At 40.3% G+C, this 26392-nt stretch overlaps 1 protein-coding gene across 6 annotated transcripts in view; it reads left to right on the top strand.

The window, feature by feature from the left end:
* Positions 1–26392, top strand: part of DNAJC6 (DnaJ heat shock protein family (Hsp40) member C6) — a 161813-nt gene that overhangs the window by 47907 nt on the left and 87514 nt on the right. The window contains exon 1 of one of the 6 annotated variants that reach the window (XM_003265188.4): positions 7017–7408. The exons of 4 other annotated variants lie outside the window; for them this stretch is intronic. In XM_003265188.4, the coding sequence (XP_003265236.1) occupies positions 7216–7408 (193 nt within the window). In that variant the 5' untranslated portion in view covers positions 7017–7215. Of the gene's footprint in view, positions 1–7016; positions 7409–7771; positions 7846–26392 lie in introns of those variants that run through there. One more of the 6 variants, XM_030812965.1, reaches the window with a different exon arrangement.

Here is a 26392-nt window from a genome sequence, read left to right on the forward strand (position 1 = left end):
AGAGAGAGAGAGACAGAGAGAGAAAGAGAAAGAGATTTTGTTTACTATGTCGAGGGCTATGGGAGTTATTATACAGGAACTGTGGATTGTGTTATATATATTTTATATATATAATACAATATTATATATATTTTATATATATAACATATATGTCACAGTATAACATTGCTATGGTTTGAATATCCCCTCCACAACTCATGTTGAACTTTAATTGCCATTCTGACAGTAATAAGAGGTGGTACCATTAACAGGTGATTAGGCCATAAGGGGTCCACCCCGATGAACGGATTAATGCCATTACTATGGGAGTGCACTCTTGATGAAAGTGAGTTTGCCTCCCCCTCAACCCCCTTGCTCTCTCTTCCTTTCTTATCCTCTCTTGCCCTCCTGCCTTATTGCATGGGATGGTGCAGCACGAAGGCCCTCACCACATGTAGGCTCCTTGATCTTGGACTTCCTGGCCCCAGAAACTGTAAGAAATAAATCTCTGCTCTTTGTAAATTACCCAGTCTCCTGTATTCTATTATAGCAGCACAAAATGAACTAAGGCAAATGTTGTTATACTATGAGCATGTCCTTGAAAAGCCAAGGATAAGTTAAATGTTAGCAAATGGAAATGTGTTTTTTAAGTGAGCTCATTAAAGAAACCAGAGCAATTTTTTCTGTAAACTAAAGATGGCTTCCAAAATAAAGTTTTTTGGTATTTTCATTCAATTAGCAGATACTTACTGAGCACCTATTACTTGGCAGGCACTGTGCTAGACCTCGTAAAACATGATGGGTATTGTCTTCACCTGCCAGAGTTGCTCAAAATATGTGAATAATAAATTGACAAATATATTCTCAGACTAATATACCATCAAATAATAACATTTGTTACATCAATTATAAAAGTTTTTTAACATATTAACATTTAAGAAATCTTGGAGTATCTTAAGATTGATAGTATGTCATACTTTGTTTAGTAGCATATTTTTCTTATGTTGTGACTTAAAATGGATGGTTTCTTAGATTTGATAAAATGCAGTCTTTAAGTAGGGCTTTAGTGTTTATTATGTGCTTCCATGTGCCTCATTTGATTCTTTCTTCTTTTTTTTCTTGAGACGGAGTCTCGCTCTGTCACCCAGGCTGGAGTGCAGTGGCATGATCTCGGCTCACTGCAACCTCTGCCTCCCAGGTTCAAGTGATTCTCCTGCTTCAGCCTCCTGAGTAGCTGGAGCTACAGGCACGTGCCACCACGCCCGGCTAATTTTTTGTTTGTTTGTTTTTTAGTAGAGACGGAGTTTCACCATGTTGGCCAGGCTGGTCTCCAACTCCTGACCTCAGGTGATCTGCCTGCCTCAGCCTCCCAAAGTGCAATTTCCATAAGTTGCCCAAACCATTTTCCACTGACCACACTTAGTAAGGCAGGTCAGATCTAAGGAATGACCTAAATATCCTTCAGCTTTCACTTTGATCAGTGGAATTGCCTCTTTAGGCTGCCACAGTGGCCAAAGCATGATCAGAAAGATGGAGGTTTGAATCCTAACTGATGGTTGTGTAACCCTGGGCCAGTTACTTAACCTCTCCAAGTCTGCCTCAAAATAAGAACAAAATATTTAGATTTAAGGTAGGTAAGGCACCTGGCAAATGATAAATAATCAATGGCAGTTATTTTGTTACTATTAGAGCATCAAGGAAACACAGGTTTCATGATATTGGGTTATCTTAAAAAAAAAAAAATGCCCTACCTGGGAAATTTGTCCTATTTTCTGGAAGACCCGGAACCCCATCAAGCACCAAGAACAGATATCCCAACTCCTAAGAAACATTGTAGGAATAGTTCAGATTTTCTTCTGTTAAATGTCATCCATCAGCTCACCCGATTTTTTCCAGCATACCTCCTTTTCTGTCTTGTGTGTTGCTTTATATGTCGCTCTTGACAGCTGCTACTATTTATGCATGCATTTCTACAGCAAAACCTTGATTAACTGGGACACAGCAAACTGTAGCACTTAAATGACTATGGTTTTCCCCTATGGACATCATTTGGAGGAGAGAGGGAAGTGACAACTAAAGTTTTGAGAACTGAAGAGAATCATGTAATTCAACATCTTCGATTTTACTGCTGAGAGGAGAATGGATCAAGGCCGCCCTGCTGATTAAGAGCAGAGTCAGGAGAGGATTCTCAGTCTATTCTGCTTTCTTCTGGACTGTGGCCTAAAGACGTGTCTTTTGGCATCTCTCTTGGGGGCATTTCTCCTTAAGGTTTTGCCACTACACTGCAGGTCTCAAACTCAAATGCCTGCAAGGGCTAACTGGTAGTAGGAATGAGTGGAGGAGGCTGAGTATTCTACATTGGGAAGTAGTAGTGAACTATGGCCCTCAGACTGGAGCCTCTGTAAAGGCATCTAAACTAAAATGTTTTTCATTTTAAGAAGTACAGGACAGACAAAACATGTCTGGGAGTCAGAGATGGCTTGATGGTTCCCCAGTTGGAGTGCCTTGCACTATGTATATCTATAGGCGTTATTCAGTAAGGAGATAATCTGGATTATGGCCCTCAGGCACATTGCCAAAGTAAGTTTCAATACTGTGCACTGATTTATGTTTGTTAAAACAGAAAATTGAAGAGATGCATTTTAGAAACCTGATCATAATATATTTTGTAACAGAGAGAACAGAGTAGAAGCTCTGGCTTCATTTACTGTCTGCTTAGCCAAAACTCTTTGCAGTCCAATTAGCCAAATGAATTCAGATGTCACAGTGTATAGGACATTCATAATTGGGAACACCAGGACCTCTTAGTATCAGAGATTGTCCCATAACATAGACATTCAAACATTTATAATCAGGACACACAGTGAGAAATACATTTATATCATTAGTGAGCAGAAACATACACACACTCATACATATCACACAAACCCAAAACAATATTTTAAGAAACAATATCTTACTGTGTTCCAAACTCTTATGTTTTCCAACCTATTTCATTTTTATGAAAATACTTTATAATTTACTCATCGGCTACAGCATATAGTTTAAATCACTGGACTAGGTAATGCCATGACAGTTTTGTTTATTCATTAATTCAGTAGATATTTACTCAATATCTAATGAGAGTGAGGTGCTCTTTGGAGTGTCCTGGGGGACACAAACATGAACAAAACATGGATTTTTGCCCTCAAAGAGTCCAAATCCAATAGGAAATACATACATGTGAATATTTAAAAACTCAGGGAAAACAATCAGTTCACATTTTACAAACTGCTTCTATGTTATCATATGTCATAATAACAACAAATTTCTTAGGTAAGCTGGGCAGATTTTAGCTTAATTTTACAGATGGGAAGTTGCATTTTTGAAAAAGTGGCATTTTAAAAGGAAGTGGAATGATAGTAATAATAGCATATGTTAAGCACTTATTATATGTTAGGAACTAATTTACTTCTTACTATAACCTTATTATGATGGCATTACTATAATCCTCACTTTACAGAGGAGAAAAGTGAGGCAGAGAGGTTAAGTAACTTGCCCAAAGTCATAGAGCCAAGAGTCATTGGAACTAAGAATCAATCATAGGCAACTTCAATTTTTTTTTTTTTTGAGATGGAGTCTCGCTTTGTTGGCTTACTGCTAGCTCCACCTCCCGGGTTCAAGCGATTCTCCTGCCTCAGCCTCCTGGGTAGCTGGGACTACAGGGGCCTGCCACCACGCCTGCCTATTTTTTTTGTATTTTTAGTAGATACAGGGTTTCACCGTGTTCGCCAGGATGGTCTCAATATCCTGACCTCGTGATCCGCCCACCTCAGCCTCCCAAAGTGCCAGGACCACAGGTGTGAGCCACCGCACCTGGTTGGCAACTTCAATCTTAATCAATGTATTATATTCCCTGGAAATGAAAATCACAGATCAAAATCCTACATAGGTCATGGCATACTTACCTTGATCTCTTAGCCCACCCCAAAAGTGATGTGGCATCTGCTGTGATAGGACAGCATTTGGAATGGGGTGTGTATGAAGGGGATGGGGTGGAATAGAGCCTGGTTCCTCAATATTCCTCAGTGTCACTAATCTTCATCAAGTTAATAAAGCACCTGAAGGCAGCAAGAGAAAAGACAAAGGGAATGATTGCTCTCCCCAAAAGAGGGCATCTTATCCTTTGCTGTTGTCTCATGTATGATGTAGTATTTTTGAGATAAGTTATGAAGTAGTCTTGAGTTTGGAAAACCAAGAGTTAGGCTGTAAATGTTCACCTTGTGTTTGACCAGTGCCACCTCCCTTAAGCCCAAATTCTCACTCAAAGTTACAAAGACAATTTTCCATTAGGATATCCCTGGAAAAAATAATATTTAGCCTTTATTGAGCTTTTCCCATGGGAAAAACTAGACTGTCAGGCACTGAGCATAGAGCTGCACCCAAGACAGACCAATAATAGTAATAGAGAACAATTAAGTACTACTCTCTCAATCTCTCTCTCTCTCTCTCTCTCTCTCTCTATATATATATATATATATATATATATGTTAGGTACTAATCTAATTCTTCTATATAATGATGGTACTCATATTATGCTTGTTTTATAGAGTAGAACAGTGAGATATTCATTGATAAGTATATGAATTTGATCTTTAGCACAGTAAAGAAAATTTTAATGTTGAAATTGGTGCATATCCAAATTTAGGCCCAAGCCCTAGTTTTTAGGCTGTTGTAAATTAACCTAGTTATTGTATTTTCCTGCCTTAATATGCTCCTTATATCTTCAATTTTATAGGATTATTAATAGTTATCCTGATTGACTTTATTTATATTAAGTATAAAGATAAAATTCTTATAGCCCATTCAGATTTTTCTTTACACTTGCAAACTCCAGAGATAGATATTGAAAAATACAAAGGCATATGTCTCATTTATAATTTCTTTCAGCAATATGTCTGCAAGTTGAAATTGAGCAAAAATAACTGAAAGTGCTCTTTTTGAAAATAATAATTTTCACTTTTCAAAAATGATCCTCTATTTATTTATTTATTTTTTTGAGACAGGGTCTCAGTCTGTCACTGAGGCTGGTTCTAAATTCTATTAATCCAATGATTATAGTCCATCGTTTGTCAGGGCACATGATGAACACTAGGTATTTACTGTCGCTGTGTGTCGGTAATGAATTAAAAGAAAAAGTACAGAGAAAGATTATTTAAGATGTTATGGGAAAAGGTTTATTAGACTTTACAGAATTATTACTTTAGTCAAGTAACTAAAATAGTTCAGTCTGACAGATTTGGAAAATTGAAAGTATAAAAATTTGTTTTAAAATTTTTACTGCAGTTTTTCCTGCCACCATTCAGATTGATCTTGTTATAAATGAGCATTAACTCTGATTTGCAATTCAGGTCACACCATACCTTCATCAAAGAATGCAGTTGGGAAAGCAACTGGCCAGGAAGTTTAGGTTTCCCCAGAAGGACTGGAAGGATTTAGAAAACATTTCTTTGGACTTCTTCTGATTGATGCTCTTCCTACAAGAATCTGTGTTTGGGTGATCCTTGTACAGGAAAATGTCTCTTAGTCCAATTTATTTTATGTAGACCTGTGTAGAGCTAGAGCTTCCTGGAAACTTTCTGAGACCCAAATGACCTGGACTGAAGTCTCTTAGATGCTATTGTTTGATTTTGTGTCCTTAGGTGATTGAAATAAGGACAGCAAGAGAAAACCACGTAAGATGAGAAGAAAGCAAGGCTGGCTTTGTGTATGGGCTCAAGTACATTTTACATGCATGTACTTTTTTCTCGTTTTGGTGAGGAAACTCTGTCAAATGACTCTTGACGGGCGCCTCACTTATTCCCTCCAAGTTTTAGTAGAGAAAATGATAATTTTTAACCAAGACTTATTTGATCTTGACCTAAGATGATGAGAATGAGCAATCCTTCTGAAATCTTATTATTTTAGGTGAAAATAAACATTTGATAATTACATTTTAAGACTTACTAGAGTTTATCCAGGTTTTGTTAAGGTCCACAACTTAAACAATGTCGGAGTCTTCTTTTAAGAATACACGATGACAAATACAAAATTAGGTACACAGCTTAATTAACTTAATGATAAATTCTCTTCTGATTATGAGTGACTGCTTTCTTTGGCCAGAATTATGAAAGAAAAATAAGGGGTGAGGCTAGAGGATGGGGAAAAAAAAATCCTTTTCTATCTTGCTTCCCAAGCAGGCCTTCAAGCTAGCTAACTGATACAGGCTTTCCTCCAGGTCCTAAGGTAAATGGTGGCAGATCTGAAAATGCGTCGGACTTAACCTTGCCCTTCTCCCCAGTTTATTCGCTCAACAAAGAGTTCTAAACAGTCACATCTGCTCTCTAGGCAGAACGGACGCTGCCTCCTAGTATTAGAATATCCAACTCTTTGATATCTCCCTTAGGGATCATCCCTATTCTGGAGAATGTGCAAAATATTGCTCTTCCTTTATATCCTAGCATAGATATATTCTGGCACTTAACATGCATTCTTTTTCTGTTGAATTGAGTTACAAGTCAGTTCTCTAGGACGGTTACCGTCCTGGTGGCTTTGGCGGAATCTTCCGGTGAAAATAGGCTAAGTTGCATGAAATGGGTGTGTCTGGATTTTACCACAAGACCCCTGGTCCTCAAAGCTTCGCAGGCCGAGATACCTCGCCCCTTTCTTCTCTGCCACACGCGTGCGAACACACCCTCCCAACCCTCGTCGTAGTAGTCCCCTCCCCCGACCACCCCGCCCTGTTTCCCGCCTTCAACCCCCCTCCTCACGAACCTCCTCTCCCCTCCTACCTCCCTTTCCTTCCCTCCCCGCGGGCCAGCGGCTTTGGCGCTGCCCTGCTGCGCGGCGGGGCGACGCGGCGACACCTATAGGATTGCTTCCGGGCACTCCTCAGCCAGGAGGTGCTGGCCTGGGGCCCGGAGCTCGGCAGGGCCGGGCGGCTCCGCGGCGTTGGCCCAGAGGACGCGCGCCCCCACCCGCCCGCGTCTCCTTTCCTCCCTCCCTCCTCCCGGCGCCCCGAGCTGAGCTCTGCCCAGGGCGGCGGCTTCGCCTCGCCCGGCGAAGCTTCTCTCCGGTGGCCGCTCCTTCTTTTCCCTCCTCTTTGCGTCATGTCGGGCACTTGATTTTTTTTTTTAATTCCTTCTTCAGCCCTTTCCACCTTCCATCTCCCCCTTCGCTTCCCAGGTTGATTATTTTCTCTTTTCTCCGGGCTTGCCCATGAGCCTCCTCGGGAGCTACCGGAAAAAGACCAGCAACGATGGTTATGAATCTTTGCAGCTGGTGGACAGTAACGGGGACTTAAGTGCGGGAAGCGGCGGGGTTGGCGGCAAGCAGAGAGTGAACGCCGGGGCAGCGGCGCGGAGTCCCGCCCGACAGCCTCCGGACCGCGCCAGCACCATGGACAGCTCAGGTAGCGCTGCCCGCGGGGAGCGCAGTGCTGAGCCCCGCGCGGCCTCCGGAGCCTCCCAGTCGCCCAGCCCGAGGCCCCCCGTGGTCCCCCAGCCCCGGTTTGCGAGAGAGCCGGGCTGGAGGCGAAGGCTTCTAATGCCACCTGGGTGTCGAGTCTCTAATTTCTCTCATCCAGGGAGCTAGGAAACGTTAGATAAGTCCTGAGGCCCAGAGACTGTAGTGAGCGCCTCCTAATCTCTCTAGACTGCTGAATACGGCAGCTGGGGGCGGGGAGGGGGAGGGAAGGAGGAGGGGAGGGGTGGAGAAGAGAGGGGAGCGGGTGGGGCGAAGAACGGCTTGGGAGGAGGGCTGGGAGAGGCAGCTGCTTTCACTGCCCAGCTGGATGAGGGGGAGAGGTGAAGGAGCATGTGCGTTTATTGTTTTTGCAGCATGCAGACGGTATTTATTCCAATTATTATTCTTGCAATGCTGATGCTATTTGCAATTCTGTAAAGCTCTGCCACATCTTAACTCAGCCGTCTGCTAAGGTTAATGTTACCTTTCTCCTGCAGTTTTTAACCTGGGATCTAGAGCTCTTTTACACAGCTTTTACTGTTTGCACAATGAAATTTATTTCATGCGTTGGCTTTGATCTTGTTTATCCTTTTGCATTGAGTGTACAGATTTCATAAACCTTTACATGTAGAGACAATGGAAATTCCTCTAAACTTTGTATCTGGGCTTGCAACTGTCTTTTATAAAACGTTTTGGCAAGTTAGAGTCCTCTCTTGGAACTACTGTTGGCATTTGCGATTTCAATAGCAAAACAGTCATTTAATATATCCATGTTGGACTAGGAGTATTATTATAGCTATTTGCTTACTTCTGCAGGGAACCAGGTTCGGAGAATTGTTTACAAAGATATTTATAATTGAAGTCTCAGTGGTTGGTTCTACATTGGTAACTTTAATACTGGACAACTGAGGATTCCAGAGGAAAGATTCATATGGGGTCGTTTGAACAGTAATGAAATCAAACTGAATTTAAATGCCCTGCTTTGCAAACAAATGCTTGTTTATTTTAATTGTGTAATGGCTCTCCTTGGGCTATTATTTTCTATTTTCCTTGTCCCAAAGTGGGATGAAATATTGTCCACAGATGGTCAAATGTCCTGGGCTGAAAGCAAATTCTACTCATTCAAGCTCTTATTGAAGTTAACCAAGATATTGATGGGACATTCTCTTAGACCATTTTAAATAAAACTAAAATGATCCCCAAGGGATTGATGGTTTCAGGACTTTTTTTTTTTTTTTTTTTTTTTTTTTTTTTTTTTTTTTTTGAGGCGGAGTCTCGCTCTGTTGCCCAGGCTGGAGTGCAGGGACATGAACTCGGCAGACTGCAAACTCTGCTTCCCGGGTTCAAGCGATTCTCCTGCCTCAGCCTCCTGAGTAGCTGGGATTACAGGCGCCTGTCACCATGCCTGGCTAATTTTTGTACTTTTAGTAGAAACGGGGTTTCGCCATGTTGACCAGGCTGGTCTTGAACTCCTGACCTCAGGTGATCCGCCCGCCTCGGCCTCCCAAAGTGCTGGGATTACAGGCATGAGCCACTGCGCCCAGGCAGGACTTTTTTTTATTGATGTTGTATGTGGTTATTCAATTTATGTTTTTTCAAATCTATGATATATCAAAGTGTAATCCATCTTTTGACTGGATGTAAACTCCTTTAAATCTTAAAAAGATTCATGTTCTCTGAATGATGCCACCATAATAATGTTTACATGTAGTGAGCATGTAAACAATTGAAATGAAAACAAACACATTCCAAATGAGTGTGAAGGAGCCTCACTTCAGGAAAATGAAAGAAATATGAAATACATATGTTTTCCTTTTTCATAGGGATTATTATTTTAAGAGTTGAAATTGGTTTTTGAAATATGTTACATTGTAGAATAAGTTCAACATAACATTTTCTGAGCCCAGCTATGTGCCAAGCACTGTGAGGGAACACAGTAGTGAATGAGATCCTTCTGGCCTCTAGGGGACTCTCAGTGGGGGCAGTAACTATAACACAGAGCAGCCTATGGTAAGTCCTGGATTTTTGAGGATTGTCTTTTTCACTAAATCAGACTTTTTTAATAGGTGGAGAGAAGAATAATGGATTGCTTTAATAAACTGTTGTGATGGGAAAGTGTTTCATTAAGAATATTGTTATCTCTAAAGTGCTATTGCCAGGAGTTGATTCTTAAACTTGATGAAAGTGGTGTGGTGTGAAGAGGCTGCAGGGATTCCTTTTCTCCTCCCCTTATCCTCCGTTCACTCCTATATTTTGTTAGGGGGATGTTGTGGCTTTGTTGTAGAAGTACAGGGTATCTTACGATGATTTTGATGCATATTTTCAACTGAGAATGATTTGTTTGGTTTGAATGAAGGATTGGACTCTGAGAGTAGGATTCTTTTACTAGTACAACTATATCTGTCTTGCCTAATTATAGTTCTTTCTTCTAAGATGCTCAAAGTGTGGCCTGTGCAGTGTAAATGTATCCATTTGTTTACTATATCTAATTAAGTTCATGGATCATTTCTAAAGTGGCAGTAATCTGCCCATTTATTCAACTGATTGTACTGTGACATGCTGGATAGGATCAGTGGTTTATGAGACTTTTGCTCTGATAGAAATGTTAATGAGTGGAAAAAATATGTTGATATCTCACTACATAATTTAAAGCTTAGTCTTAATAATACGTTAAACTTGTAAGACTGTTTATAATAGAACACTTGGACAATTCTCTTATTTCATTTCCCCAGAATTTTATTAAATAGGTTGGGGAAGCAGCATGTGTCTGTGCTTGGAGACTTGGGATCAAACCTCTGCATTATTGTTACTCGCTGAAAAACCTAGTAACCTTTTTCTTTTCTTTTCTAGACGGATAGCTCTGTCACCCAGGCTGGAGTGCAGTGGTGCGATCTCAGCTCACTGCAACCTCCACCTCCTGGGTTCAGACAATTCTTGTGCTTCAGCCTCTCAAGTAGCTGGGATTACAGGCGTGCACCACCACACCCAGCTAATTTTTGTATTTTTAGTAGAGACGGGCTCTTGCCATGTTGGCCAGGCTGGTCTCGAACTCCTGGTCTCAAGTGATCTGCCCGCCTTGGCATCCCAAAGTGCTGTGATTACAGGGTCTTGCTCTATTGCCCAGGCTGGAGTGCAGTGGTGCGATCATGGCTCACTGCAGTCTGGACCTCCTGGGCTCAAATGACCCTCCTGCCTCAGCCTCCTGAGTAGCTGGGACTACAGGTATGAACCACCACGCCTGGCTAATTTTTTTTTTTTTTCTTTGTAGAGATGGGGTTTTTCACCATGTTGCCCAGGCTGGTCTCAAACTCCTGGGCTCAAGCAATCTGCCCACCTCAGCCTCCCTCCCAAAGTGCTCAGACTACAGACATGAACCACCATGCTTGGCCTGTTCCCATTTATAAAAGTGGAATGATAAGAGCTGTTCTTACTGCAGAGCTTTAGTTGAGGCTGAAAACAATATAAAAATACATTTTCAGTTTTTCTTTACTTTGTATCTTGCCCTTTCAATTTATCATATGAAGAAACTTACTCTCAGAGGTGGTAGTAGACCTGTCAAGGTAGAATAGATAATGACAGCCAGACTTAGGTCTTCTTCTGACTCAAAGGTTTGAGTTTTTCCCCGTTGAACTAAACTTTTGGGTAGACACAATATCAACTGATTGTTGAAATGGAAACAATTTTATCTACTTTGATTTCCCCCATTTTTAGATAAAAGAGGCACACATGTTCAGAGGAATGTAATGGCTTTCTAAGTCAACAGCCTCTCAAGTGGTAGATACCAGAGCAGTCTCCTAGCCAGATGTGACTTCCAGAGCTCTCTGCCTTCCCTGGCTCACTTTCTCTTCATTCAAATTATTCTCTAGACAAGGTTGTCATTTAAAGGTCATCCTGTCATATCTCAAAGGCAAGGCACACTGCACTATCCCAATGTTGAAAACCCTCCGTTTCTCTTGTGTGCACCCCACTTTTCAGGGAAAGTAGAACCACAAAAGTAGAACTTCCAGTATTGAGCTGCTAAAGTGTTCCAATATTGGGCTTAATTTACCAAGTTCATAATGACAAACTGAAAAAGAGTAGTCCAATTAAAATCTGGAAACAGATATTAATACTTTTTAAAGAATAAGGATAATGATAGGTAAGGATTTCTCTCTTGATTCTCACTTTTTAGGCTTTTTTCTATATATTTAAATATATAGAAATTCACATATGTAAATAAACAAAAATATTGTATAAATTAAAAAAAAGAATAAGGATAATGAACAATGCTAAAATACCATGTAGTGTGAATCTGGTTGGAAAGAAAAATTACCTTTAACAAATTCTATTTAGTTAGTGTTTAAACACAGCATCCACATTTTGAACTGGGTTTCAACATTATGAGATATGTGTTTGGATGACTGTATACTTCATGGAAGTATAATAAACATATATGTACTAATAATCCTTTCTTAAGAATACCTGCCCATTGAATGGTCTTGTAGGTTGGAGGCAAAGTTGATTTATATAACTTATTTTTAATTTTTTTTTTTTATTTTTTGAGACGGAGTCTCACTTTGTTGCCCAGGCTAGAGTGCAGTGGCGTGATCCTGGCTCACTGCAACCTCTGCCTCCTAGTTCAAGCAATTCCCCTGCCTCAGCCTCCTGAATAACTGGGATTACAGGCACCCACCACCAGCCAGGCTAGTTTTTGTATTTTTAGTAGAGACGGAGTTTCGCCATGTTGGCCAGTTTGGTTTTGGACTCCTGACCTCAGGTGATCCGCCCGCCTCAGCCTCCCAGAGTGGTGGGATTACAGGCGTGAACCACTGTGCCCAGCCAATTTATATAACTTATTTAATGTGTGATTATAGTTTGGATGTTTCTGGATAATCATTTAAAGATGCACCAGTTACTGGATTACAGAGTGAGATACGTCAATCTGAGTTTCAAATTTCAAATGCTTGGAGACTGCCAGATTTCATAGATTTGAAAGGGGAATCCCTGGAACCAAATCTTAGAAAGTTGGCCAGGTAGCCAATGGTGGACACTTTCTGTGGTAGAGCTTTTGCTACTGGGGCAGTATCTTTGAACTGTTCTCATCAGTGCAGAGTTCTTTTTATTTGGGCAAAATCAGCCTTTCTGTTCTCTAGATACAAATTATATCTAATCCTTCTTTCACATGGCAGCCCTTAGACAACAGATTTTTGAGAACAGATACTAATTTTCTCTTAGACTTAATTTTCCTCTTTTCTAGGCCAATCAAGCCTAAGTTCCACACCCTTTTTTCTCTATATAAAATGATTTCCATATAATTCTCCTAAGCTTTGAGAATAATGTTTTTTTTTTATTTTGCACAACAGGGGTTTTCACCAATTTTTATTATAAAAGGTTAAAAAAGAATTAAAGATTACAGAAAGGAATAAAATGAGAAAAGTTAAGTATTCTCTCCCCTCCCTAATCATTTAGGTCCTTGCCTCAGAGATAACTTCTACTAAAAGTTTCTGGAAAGACTTTCAACATACAACATAAGTGTGTGTAAATATATATGCTTTACACATATATGTATATGTATGTGTATACCATTAGAATTATAATAAAGTACAAATTCAAAGTTTAACCATGTACATACATGTACATTGTTCAATAATGCTTAATGACAAAAATAGCTACAATTTAATTATAATTCAGGGATTATGCTAAACACTGTGCATATGGTGTCGTATTTAACCCTCATAAGAATCCTATAAGGTAAATGATAGTAACTGTCGTCTTATAGTTGAATAAACTAAGGCACAGAGAGGTTAAGCAAGTTGCGTGAGGTTACACAGGCTCTACTTATTCTATATTGAGTAAAATGCCATAGAGAAGTGCCCATATGATTGCAAATGAAGAATTTAGTGGTGAATTTTTTTTATTTGCTTCTTTCTCTGAGGCAAGGAAAAATAGGAGTGACTGAGAGAACCAAAATTAGTTCAGTTGTTTTTTAATCCCATGAAAGTACAAATATGTTTTCTTTACTTAAATATAAAGAATTTAAAAACACTGGAAATGAAGACAGAGCAAAAACAGCATTGAATAAAGCTGATTAAGACTTGATATGGCACTGAGAGAACAATATAATTGATGAAGCATTATACATTTTTGGAAAAATATCTTGCAAATGAAAATGGATCCCCACTGCTCTTAGGATAAAATCCAAGGTATTCTTAACAGGACATCAGAAGCCTTTGTGGCACCTCTGAAAGCTGGCCCAACAAAACTTGTTGTCTCTCCACTGGTAGATCCCCTCCCCAGCCTGCACCTCCATCTTTATGTTTTTGCATACACTGTTCTCTCAACTCAGGCCAACTTATCGCATAGACCCCTGGACACCCACTTTTCCAGGTTATCTCCTATTCATTCTTCAGGGTTTAACTTAGATATTCCTTAATCCCAGGCTGCATGCAATGGTCATTCTCCATGCTCCTCAGCAGCCTTTACTTCCGTATCACAGCTCTCATCACATTGAGTTGTGACATGCTGCCTGGCCTGTCTCTCCCTCTAGTCTGTAAGTAAAGTTCAGAGCAAGGCTGGGTCTTATTTGCCTTTGTAGTCTTGTCATTGCTTGGCATTTATTAGGAGCCTGATAAATAGTTGTTGGATGCACAAAAGCATGAACGGATTTTGAATTTTTAAAAGGGCATTTATAATGCCCATCCAAATGAAATATGCCCATCCAAATCTAAAAATAAGCATACAGCTAGGTTTTAACAGACATGAGGCCAGGTTTGAGAGAAATGTAACTGTTGGTCGAAAGCTAGACCAATTCAGTAATGAGCATTTTTTCATATGTAAAGACACTGGAAGTGAAAGAAAGATGGTTAATGTATAGCCTAGACCCTTAACAGTTTTCTAATATAGACATGTCAAGAAAGAATTAGCTTACCAAAAGATTGTGCTTTTTTGACCAACAAATACAATCTACTGTATGATTCATCATAAAGGTCACTTTTTTTTTTTTTTTAGCCAAAAAAGGGAACTCAAAGTGTATACATTTTTTTTAATGAACTGACAATAGATGACTTTTATCTATAGATCTGTGTATTTCTTAATCGGTGTCATTAAGTTTTAATCTTAGCCATTTTCAGGTTTAATATTAAAAGTTCTTTGTATCATCTTTGGCCGTCTGCAGTTGTATATAAGCTTTGTGCTAACTTACTGCTTTTTTAAATCTGTGCTCACCATCTTGAACTCATTTTGGAAAAAAGCTATGTTGGAGATGGATGAAGAATCCTGGAGTTTAGATTGTGCATTTCCTTGTTGCGAAAGGTGTAACTCTGAAAAAACTAAATTATAGTTATTGTATATTAAACAGCTATTCCTGAAATTTACTTGGAAGCTTTTGACTGAGTAGCTCAGTATCTGAGGAGAAGTTCTTCACGGTCCAAGAAATTAGGAAGTTCCATAACATGTGCCAAGGGATCTGGCAATTTCTACTACCTTTAGTTGCTTTATCCCACATATCACAGGCCGTAGCCTAGATGCAAAAAATATCTTTTTATTTCAATAATACATCAGAACATAGTTTTAAAAGTGCTGGAGATAGAAACTTTAAATTAAAATTGAAATGTGTGTGGTATTAACAGTGCAAATGTCACCACCAAGGAAGCAACCAGATGAGCCAATGCCTCCTGTGCAGTGTTAAGTTTGCATGTGCAGAAAATTACTGTTGTATTGTGGTGTAGTAGTCTACCTGGTAGCTGGCAAGTGTGTTTGGCATACATTGTAAGCCACTTCCTGATTTTAGAAGTGTTATGCTGTGAAAAAAGTACAATTAGAACTGGAGATATTTGACAAAAGGCAGGGTGAATAAATAGTATAATAATAGTTATATAAAGTGCAATAGGGGCGCAGAAGAAGGAGCCATAATTTTAACCAGGAAGACTAAAGAAGGCCACAGTGGAAGTTGATATTTGAGCCGGAAATCTGTAGGGAAAGAAGGAAAGAAAACTTGTTTTGGGCTTTGGGCTAATGCACAGTGGCATCATAGTGCATGGTATGTTGAGAGAATTGCATTTAGGCTTGAAGCTGGAACCTAGATGGGTGGGAGGTGCTATAGCAGATGGTGCTAGGAAGATAAGACCCAGGTCAGGGTGAGTCTGCTTGAGGAGGTTGGACTTTATTCTGCAGGCAGTGGGAGGCCACTGAAGATTTGGAGACAGGGGTGAGATAGGGCTGACTTACCTAGTAGGCACAGTGTCCAGGAACCACAATAATTTTAGGGTCCACAAAAATGTTTACATTTTAATTGCCTTTAAAAATCAGAATAAAATAAATAAGTATAACAATAATGAATTCATCTTTATTCAAATGCAGTCATTAAAATATTTTTTTTTTTTTTCTGTTAATAGAGGAATAGGTCCATGAAGGTAAAAATGCCTACGGCCTACAAAAGTCATACTGCAGCCCCAGAGAAAAGAGGGCAAAATGTGAATCCTGGAGATAATTTACAGCTGTGTGAAGGATGAATCCCACAGGTGGTTCCTAACTGTGTTCTGGCTGCATCAGATTTACTTGAGTAAACACAGATTCCCTACTATGCAGCCATAAAAAGGAATGAGATCATGTCCTTTGCAGGGACATGGATGGAGCTGGAAGCTGTTATCCTCAGCAAACTAATGCAGGAACAGAAAACCAAACACTGCATGTTCTCACTTACAAGTGGGAGCTGAAGATGAGAACACATGGACACATGGCAGGGAACAACACACACTGGAGCTTGTCAGGGCATGGGTGGCGCAGGGGGAGGGAGAGCATCAGGAAGAATAGCTAATGGATGCTGGGCTGAATACCTAGGTGATGGGTTGATCCGTGCAGCAAACCATCATGGCACACGTTTATCTATGTAACAAACCTGCACATCCTGCACATGTACCCCAGAACTTAAAAGTTGAAGGAAAAAAAGGAAAAGAAAACACAGATTTCTGGGCCCCAAGCATGTTTGATTTAGGAGGAAGGGGAGGGGTGTGCTGGAAGACAGAGCATGCCAGTGGAGGACCAGGAGAACAATCAAATGGCAGTTTAGCTGATGACCTGAGAAACAACGGAGGCCCTAGCCAGGGCAGTGTCAGTGAGACTGGGAAAAAGGCAGCCTGGGGAAGCATTGCACAGGTGAATGACAGACTGACAACCAACCAGTGGTGGGGTCTGAGGTACAGGAGATGCCTGGATGGCAGCAGAAAGTAGTATTTCTAGTCTCAGCCAGAAGTGGAAAATGTGATCAACTGTTTTTCTCTGCTGCAAGTTCACCATGAACATACTTGTGGAAGGGCTGAGAATACTGTTAGCTTGGCACAAGCTTTCACCAGGCTTTCAGCTTTTTGGTAGGCTGCCCATTAGGCTGTGCAGATGCCCAGGGGAATGCTGTGGAGGGGTGAGTGGTAGGAGCAGGCCCTGTGTTTGCCTGGAGGAAGAGTGAGATATGGGTAGAAATGCTAGAACTGAAGCTCTGTGGCTCTGGGCTGAGTCCAGGCCTAAGGCCCGAGGCCAGGACAGCGTCGGTGTCGGTGTTGGTGTCAGTGTCGGGTGGCCCCTTCTCACTGGGAGAGCCCTAGGCTCTGGTTCCTTGCTTGGTGATGGAGGCACAGCAAGAATAATCACTTGAGAAACTTGGAAGATGATTATTGAAACCAGAATTTTTTTTTCAGAATTCTCTGGAAAAAACAAAACAAACAAAAAACCAAAACAACCCTGACCCCAGAAATTCTCAAGGACTTTCTTGTACCAGCATTTGGCCACTTGAGCATTGCAGCAAAAAATCTTAGCAGATAATAGTCTTCATTTTTCCCTGATCCTTATTCTTATTTTAGTTTCTTCCTCTTCTGCAGTCTTTCCCTCTTCTTCTCTTCTTTTGTCCTTCTCTTTCTCTTTCCCACCCATCTTCAACTTCCTTATCCCTCTCTTCTCCTTTGCCTCTTCTACTCATCTGCTCCCCTCTTCTCTTTTCTCCTCCCCTTCTCTCTAGTCAGTGAGTCAGCATGCCTGGGAGACGTGGAGCCTCATGCCATGTGTGGATGACTGTAGTTTTGGGGTATGTGTACGCATGTGACTTAGCTTTCAGTCTGCTGCATGTGGCTCAAAAGGTGTGAAGACTGGTGTCACTTTCCAATTTAGGCAATTGCATCTGGCTTACCTAAAATTTCACTTGCTGCTTCAATCAGCAAAGTGTTTCTTCCATACTGTGCCTTGATGATGAGAGGTTTCATGAGCTGCAGTACCAGAGGCAGCTGCATTTCATTCAGATGAAGGCATGAATTTTACTAATCCACAGCCCGAGAGTATAAGATAATAGCTCACCATTTCTTCCCCTCCATCTCTCTTACTTTACCTCTGCAGGAAAGCAGATCTTTCTCTTCTTCTTCCCTGTTGCTGAAGCCTAGATATGTTGCTCTATTTTCAACCCTTCCATGTCTAAATTAGTTGAGGCTGTTGAGCAGTGGGAGTACTAGGGAATTATGAGTCAGGAACTCCAAATGTAAGCTCTGACTTTGTCATTTACAAGCTGTGACCTTGGGCAAGTCATTCAAATGAGAAAAATCATACTGACCCTGTCTTTTTCATAGGCATGGTGGAATGTGAGAATGTAAATGAATGCATTTGCAGTTGATACTCTTCATTCATTCATTGCATAAATGTCTCCTGGCTGCCTACTATGTGCTGCCACTCTTCTAGCCATGGGGCATACGGTAGACAATAAGATAGATAAGACCTTGGCACTTATGAGTTTAGATTATAGTGCATGAGCAGTGAACAAAGATAAATGGTTCTGTGGTATGCTAAATGCTATGGAGGGCTAGAGCAAGCAGAGAATAGCTCAGGATGGTAGTAGGATGGGGAGACCTATCCTCCAGGGAGTGGTCAGGAAAGGCCCTTCTGAGGAGATAATGTTTGAGCTGACACCTGAAGAAACAGAAACAAGCAGGAAAAAGAAAGAGCAGAGTGTAGGGCATTTCAAGTTCTAGGTACAGCAAATGCAAAGACCTGGAGAAGGGGGATAGCTTTGTAGAAAGGAGTGTGTACCTGATATAACTGGTGCTTAGTGAACTAGGAGGGCATGGCCACAAATGAGGTTTTAGTTGTGTTTTTAAGAGACCGTTTGGCTGCTTGCATAGAGAGAGTTTGAGGTGGCTTCCTAGGTATTCCACATTGTAGGCAGGATTTCTACATCATAGACAAGGTCAGCAATTATACTGTTCAACACTAAGTATCAGTCTTTTAAAAATTTATTTATTTATTTGAGATAGGGTCTTGCTCTGTTGCCCAAGCTGGCTGGAATGCAGTGGTGCAATCATAGCTCACTGCTGCCTCGAATTCCTGGGCTCAAGCGAGGCTCCTGCCTCAGCTTTCCAAGTAGCTAGGACTACAGGCATGCACCCCACCATGCACGGCTAATTTTTAAATTTTTCGTAGACCAGAGTCTTGCTATGTTGCCCAGGATGGTCTTGAACTCTTGGTCTCAAGGAATCCTCCTGCTTTGGCCTCCCAATATACAGGGATTACAGATGTGAACCACCACATCCAGCCTAAATTTAATTTTTTAAAGACGATTTTTTTTTTAAAGAGCAGTTTTAGGTTCACAGGAAAATTGAGAGGAAGGTACAAAGATTTCCCATATATCCCCTGCCCCTACATAGGCATCACCTCTCCCGTTATCAACATCCCCCACCAGCAACATACTTTGTTATGCTTTATCATATGCAGAACTTACAATGATCCAGTGAAGTAGGTGGTATTAACAAAATGTTTTTGAGAGAAGGTTCAATTAGGTTCAATGAGCTTATACACAGTGAAACTAGCAGCAGAACTCAGGTCTTCTGCCATATTGGGACATGAGAGAGATTTTCAGAAGAGGAATTGACATCTTGGGCACCCTGTAGCCAAGATATATCAGCTACTTTAGGAAGAGACAAGCTAGAGGGATAGGACAGGAAAAGCTGGGTTTTAATTGCTAGGGAAATTCGTTTAGGTTGCCTTGAAAGTATAGCAGGATTTTACTGTAATTATTGGACTTAAAATTCAGCCATTAAAATCTCCTAACAGGAGATAGGAGCCTGGCTTTGTCTCTTGATGTGCCAGGAGAGAACTGTCTCCATTATGCCTCTCATTGGCACACAGAGGCTGGGAAACTTTCACACACTGTCTCGTTTTGTGAGCATTTGCAGTTGTAACAGAAGACAGCTCTATTTTATGTCTTGCTTTGTTTTCAAGCCATTGCATGAAAGCCAGGCCTCTTGGCTCTCAAAAATGAACCCCCCCCCAAACCTATTTTAGTTTATAGCAGTGATACAGGTTAATGAAAAGAATATTTAAAACAATTCAGAGAGTAGTATAAAAATGAAAATAAAAATCCGTTTTTTTCTATCTTCTCACACAGACATGGATTCTTGCATATTCACATCTACATACATCCAATCATATATATAATGTACACTTGAATTCCTGGAATCCATCTATACATGCTATTATGTAATGTGATGTTTTATTTAACACTGTCATAGATAACTTTCTATATTAGTACCTAAAGATGTACCTTATTTTCTCTAATGATTGTTTTAAATTCCACTGTCCCAATTCCTCTATTGATAGGGGGTAAATATCTTTGAGCATACATTTTTATATATTGTATATGCAGTATACCTGTGGGAAAAATTCCTAGAAGTGGAATTAGAGAAAGAACATATGCAGTTCACATTATGATAGATCCTGCATTGTTGCTAAGAACCTTGCACTAAATTAAGTTTCTAACAGTATATGAAACTACCTGTTTTCCCACATTCTTGTCAAAGCTGAGTACTGACAAACTTCTTAATCTTTGATAGACTCATACATGAGAAATGATGATAATGGTTTACTTGAAACTGGCATTAAAGGTTGATATTTCTGTGAATTATTTTTGTTTTCAGAAATTAATTTGAATAGCTTTTCATTAGGTAGGCAATACATATTCAAGGCAAAACAATTTGGAAAATCCAGAAAACACAAAGAAAAAATAAAAATAACTGATAAACTTGTCTTCCATGAATAACCATTGTTAACATTTAGGATATACCTTTTTGTCTAATGCATAAAATATGAATGAGAAAATTTTATTACAGCAGTGGAGAAAGCACTGGAGTTGGAGCCAGTGTTTGTTCCAGATTAAAGTTTTTAACATTGCTGACTAGCTTTGTGATCTTGGGCAAGTCATTTAAATCCTCTGAGCCTCAGTTTCCTCCTTTGTAAAACAGATAATGCCTTTTAATATGATTTGGCTTTGTGTCCTCACTCAAATCTCATCTCGAATTGTAATCCCCATTTGTCGGAGGAGGGGCCTGGTGGGAGATGATTGAATCATTGGGGCAGCTTTCTCCCTTGCTGTTCTCATGATAGTGAGTGAGAACTGATGGTTTTAAAATGTGGACTTCTTTTTTCACTTTCTCTTTCTCCTGCCACCATGTAAGACGTGTCTTGCTTCCCCTTTGCCTTCTGCCATGATTGTAAGTTTCCTGAGGCCTCCTAGTCATGCTTCCTGTTAAGCCTGTAGAACTGAGTCAATTAAACTTCTTTTCTTCATAAATTACCCAGGCTCAGGTAGTTCCTTATTGCAATGTGAAACTAGATTAATACACTTTCCTTTCTTTCTTTTTTTTTTTTTTTTTTTTCTGAGGCAGGGTCTTACCCTGTCACCCAGGCTGGAGTGCAGTGACATGATCAAAGCTCACTGCAACCTCCACCTCCTTGGGTCAAGCAGTCTTCCCACCTCAGCCTCCAAGTAGCTGGGATTACAAGACTGCGACACCATGCCCAGCTAATTTTTAAATTTAAAAAAAATTTAAATTTTTAAATTTTACCATGTTGCCCAGGTTGGTCTCAACCTCCTGGGCTCAAATGAGCCTCCTGCCTTGGCCTCCCAAAGTGCTGGGATTACAGACATTATTGTTCAGGCACAGTGAGCCACCATGCCCAGCCAATAATGACTTTCTTTTCAGATTGTTAGGAAGAACAAATGGAATAAGGTATAGAAAACTGCTCACTGTATTCCTTGCCCTATAGTAGATAACTTGATAAGTGTTGGCTGTGCTGAAGTTCAAGTGAAGTAAGGCAGTGTTGAGAATATTTTTATTATCCTGAGGTTTCTTCAAGGTGGAGAATTTTCTCTCTTCAGTTTACAAGGCACTGAGCCTTGTCTTTGTTATATTCATTCTGGGATTGTTCATAAGTTTTTTCTCTTTCTTTATTTTGTTTTTATTTTTTTGAGACAGGGTCTTGCTCTGTCACCCAGGCTGGAGTGCAAATAGCGTGATCTCAACTCACTGCAGCCTCTATTTCCCAAGCTCAAGCGATCCTCCTGCCTTACCCTCCCTCATAGCTGGGACTACAGGTGCACACCACTGTGCCTAGCTAAGGTTTTTTTTTTTTTTTTTTTTTTTTTTTTAAGATGGAGTCTTGCTCTGTTGCCCAGGCTGGAGTGCAGTGGTGTGATCTCCACTCACTGCAACCTCCACCTCCTGGGTTCAAGCAATTCTCTGCCTCAGCCTCCTGAGTAGCTGGGATTATAGGCACTCACCACCATGGTTGGCTAATTTTTGTATTTTTAGTAGAGATGGGGTTTCACTATCTCGGCCAGGCATGTCTCAAACTCCTGAGGTCAAGCAATGCTCCCACTTCAGCCTCCTAAAGAGCTGGGATTACAGGCGTGAGCCACTGCACCCAACCTCTTTTTCTTGTTTTCCCAGTGTTTGTATAAAAGCTAGTTCATGTAAGGCAGTGGTTGTCAATGAAGGGCTATTTCATGCCCTCCTCCTGGGACATTTGGTAATGTCTGGAGACATTTTTAGTTGTCACAATAGTGGGGGGAACCATTACTGGCCTCTAGTGTGTAGAGGCCAGGGTGTTGCCAAACATGCTACAGTGTACAAAACAGCTCCTCACAACAAAGAACTTTCCTGCCCAAAATATCAATAGTGCCGAGGTAGGGGAACCCTGATATAGGGAATATATTGAATGTAAATTGTAGAGAATGAGCCTGGCGAAGTATGCATCTATGGACTCATCAAGCTAATGGTACTTAGTGGTCAGCCCTATAAATTAAACGATACCCTACAGGAATTTCTACCAGGCTGCAGGAGGTTCTTTGCTTTTCAGGAAGGTGGTGTGGAAAGCATCTAAGTTATAAAAGGGCTGTTTGGCTAGGGCTATCACCTGGAGGCAGCCGAGGTCCTAGAAGTTTGTGTCTCAGTTTTCATGGAATACAAGGTAGACTTCCTTTGTTCCTTCAAGCATCTATTCATTCAGCAAACACTGTTAAGTGACCAGAAGGCCAAGTACTGTGCTGTGTCAGATAAAAAAGGAAAAGAAACAAAAGCTAAGATATCTCCCCTTAAAGGAGCATAGAAGACAGTATATTATTGTGGTTAAGAACTCAGATGTGGATCTCTGTTGCGTGGGCTCAAAGCCTGGCTTTGCCACTTCTAGTTTATGTGATTTAGCTTCTTGCTTTAGGATGGAGTTGAGAATACCTAAGTCATATGATTGTGTGATGATTAAAATGTTGATGAACACAGTGTTTAGGAGAGTGTCTAGCTCAATGAGATTTGTGTTCTTGTTTTTGTTATTTGTACTGTACTACTCCTACTGCTATGGAATCTTGGAGCCTTATGGATTTTCTAGTTTAGTAGTTTCAAGTTTGATTAGTACTGGATTCCTTTTCTCAATATAGCCTTAGCCAGACTCTGAGTATATAAAATACAGATATGCATAGCTTAATATAGCCATATGTTCTGAGAAATGCATCTGTGGGTGATTTTGTTGTGCAAACATCTTAGAGTATGCTTACACAAACCTGCATCGTATAGCCTGCTATGCACTTAGGCTGTAGGCTATAGCCTATTGCTCCCAGGCTACAAGTCTGTATAGCATGTTACTGTACTGAATACTGTAGGCAATTATAACACAATGGTAAGTATATATCAAAACATATCTAAATATAGAAAAGGTAATGCATTGCACTAAGATGTTATGATGGCTGCAACATCACTAGGTGATAGGAATTTTTCAGCTGTTATAATCCTATGGGATGACTGTCATATATTCAGTGTCATTCACCTAAACATCATTATGTGCACATGACTGTATATGAGAACAGCGGCTCTTGTTAAAGTAATGGTGGGAGTCTGGACACTGCTTTCTGGGACCACTCCCCTCTCTCCCCACAATGGTGTTGTCTGGGAGAGAACCTGGGTCTATGTAGAACCCTGTTTGCCACCCAGCAATCTCATCCAGTCCACTCACTTTGAGTGAGGAAACTGAGGCCTAGAGAGAGGAAGTGATTTAAAAGGAGGCTAAGGCAAGACAGGAGTAGCTCTAATGTACATGTGCCAAGCACGGACAGGATGCTGTATGAGGGAGTTCAGAGAAGGTAGAGACGGGCCCCTTCTTGGTTAGGTTGAGATCTTGAAGGTTGGGTAGGATTTGAACATTTCAGATAAAGTAGGAAAGAGTATTTTCACAGGAAGAAATAGAATGATAAAGGGATGGAGGAAAAAGCATTGTAGTCTTTACCCAAAGTCTATTTAAAACATATTACTTAAAAACCAAAGGAAGGGAGTTGTCATAAAGTCACAGAGTAATTCCTGGGGCCCAGGGGCAGTGGAGCCAGCCCATATGCACCTGGTACCCCAGAAATGAGCACCTCCTGGAAGCCCCCTCTCCAGTGCCCCATAGTTCTTGTTTCCCTTCCTGTGCATTTGCTCTGCCCTTCACTCTCTCTGAAGACCAGCTTTATTGTCTTCTCTGTGTACATGGCTTCCTCAAAGGTCCTGAGTTTCTATGCCACTGCTTAAAGCAACCGGTTCTCAATGATCATCTGTCTCTGAATCCCAAATTCTAAATTCCAGGAGGAAAGAATCCAATTACACATATAGGTATTATTTGTTTGCCTCTCATCTAAAGCTTTAGACAGACTGGGGCATGTGAGGAACCTGTCTCATGTTGAGATGGATGGCAAAGCCCTACTCAAAGATGAAAAAGGAGGAAAACTGGCCCTCAAGTCGCTCTTTTACCAGCAGTAGAAAGAAGGGTCTATATAACTATAACAAAGTATGAGATAGACAGTACAGGCAAAAGGTAAGTGGGTTGATGAAGGCTTCTTGAATGGGGACATTAGTGCTGGCTTTGCAGTGTAGGCAAGATTTCTTGGTGGAGAGGGAGGTGGGGGAGGACATTCCAAACTAGAAGCTTGGAAGAACTTTGCATGTTTGAGTAACGTGAGCAGTTGAGTACATGCATATGCCAGTACTTCATTCATTCATTTAGACAGGAAATATTTACTGAGGACCTAGTAAGGAGGAGGATATGCTTATGGATAAAGAAACAAAATTAAAATAGTTAAACAGCTTCCCCAAGGTCATAGAGAATATGAATATGAACCATATCTATCATGTTTCAAACTCTTAATTGTTTTCTCTAGAGCTTCCTCCATTTATACTTTTTCTACTTGATTCTACAAGGTCAAAAGTGACTTACAGCAAGGTTGGTGGCTCATGCTTTTTTTCTGTTTTAAATAGAGAACTTTTGAAATTGTGCATTGTCCTTACATCCTAAAGTGAGAATAGGCCATAATTTCCGTAACTATAAAATGATTTATGTGTGGGTGTATGTTTGTTTTAGGGGAATTCTTTGGTCAGGTGATTTCTACCATCCATTGTAACTCAACATTTCGTGTCTGGGTAATATTGGCAACCAGTTTGATTTAATTTATTACAGAATTATTTATAATAGAAAAAAACTTGAAACTGCCTAAAATGTCCCAAAATAGAGGATTGATTTAGAAAATTATGATATGCCTGTATAGTATTACCAAATAGAATATTAAAGATATGCCTATGTAGAATTACCAAATAGAAAACTAAGATATGCCTATATAGTATTACCAACTCAAAAAAGTTGCTTTTTTTTTCTTTATGGTAGAGATGGTGTCTCACCATGTTGCCCAGTCTGGTTGTGAACTCCTGGGCACAAGCAATTCTCCCACCTCGGCCTCCCAAAGTGTTGGGATTACAGGCGTGAGCCACCATGCCCAGCTCAATAAATTTTTAATATGATGGGAAGATCTTCAAAATATAAAATTAGTAGTATAAACAAGAAACAGTCTTTATATATTGAATTAAACTACATAAACATGTACACACATATATTTGTATTTACATAGGAAAATTATTGTAAACATGTGTATTAGCCTAAAAACGAAGGAACTATCAGAATATTACAAAACAATATTTGGGTAGTAGATATCAGTAATTAACAAATTTTAAATGTGTTTTGCTAAAATCTCAATGATGAATTTATATTTCATAACTATAATTTTATGTAACTATGTTCTTTATCTGCATCTACTTTTGTAACTGAAATTTTTATTGAAATAATTATAGATTCACATGCAGTTGTGAGAAATAGTACAGAGAGATAGCTGTAAACTTTGCCCATTTCTCCCAGTGGTATATTTTGCAAAACTCTAGTGTAGTATCACAGCCAGGATGTTGACATTGATTCGTTCCACCTCAGATTCCCCTAGTTTCTTGTACTCATTTGCATGTGTACTCGTGTGTATGTTAAGTTCTACACTATTTTCTCAACTGTGTGGGTTCCTGAATCACAGTCAAGGTACCAAACAGTTCCAACACCATAAGGAACCCCCATGTTGCCATCCACACCTGCCACTATTCTTTTAAAAAAGTACTTGACCCCAATGGGTAGGGTATTTATTTTATTTTGCTTTTGCATCTGAGGCCATAATGGTGGAACCTTAGAGTTGGGAAGGACTTAGCAGTCTTCTTGGTTCCTCAGAATATAGAAGTTTTAGAGGAGGAGTGGGAGACGTTTTATGATTCTCCACCCTCCTCCAAACACATCATCAGCTTGAGCTGTCTTCCCA

The sequence above is a fragment of the Nomascus leucogenys genome, chromosome 5, assembly GCF_006542625.1.
Source record: "Nomascus leucogenys isolate Asia chromosome 5, Asia_NLE_v1, whole genome shotgun sequence".
NCBI lineage: Eukaryota > Metazoa > Chordata > Mammalia > Primates > Hylobatidae > Nomascus > Nomascus leucogenys.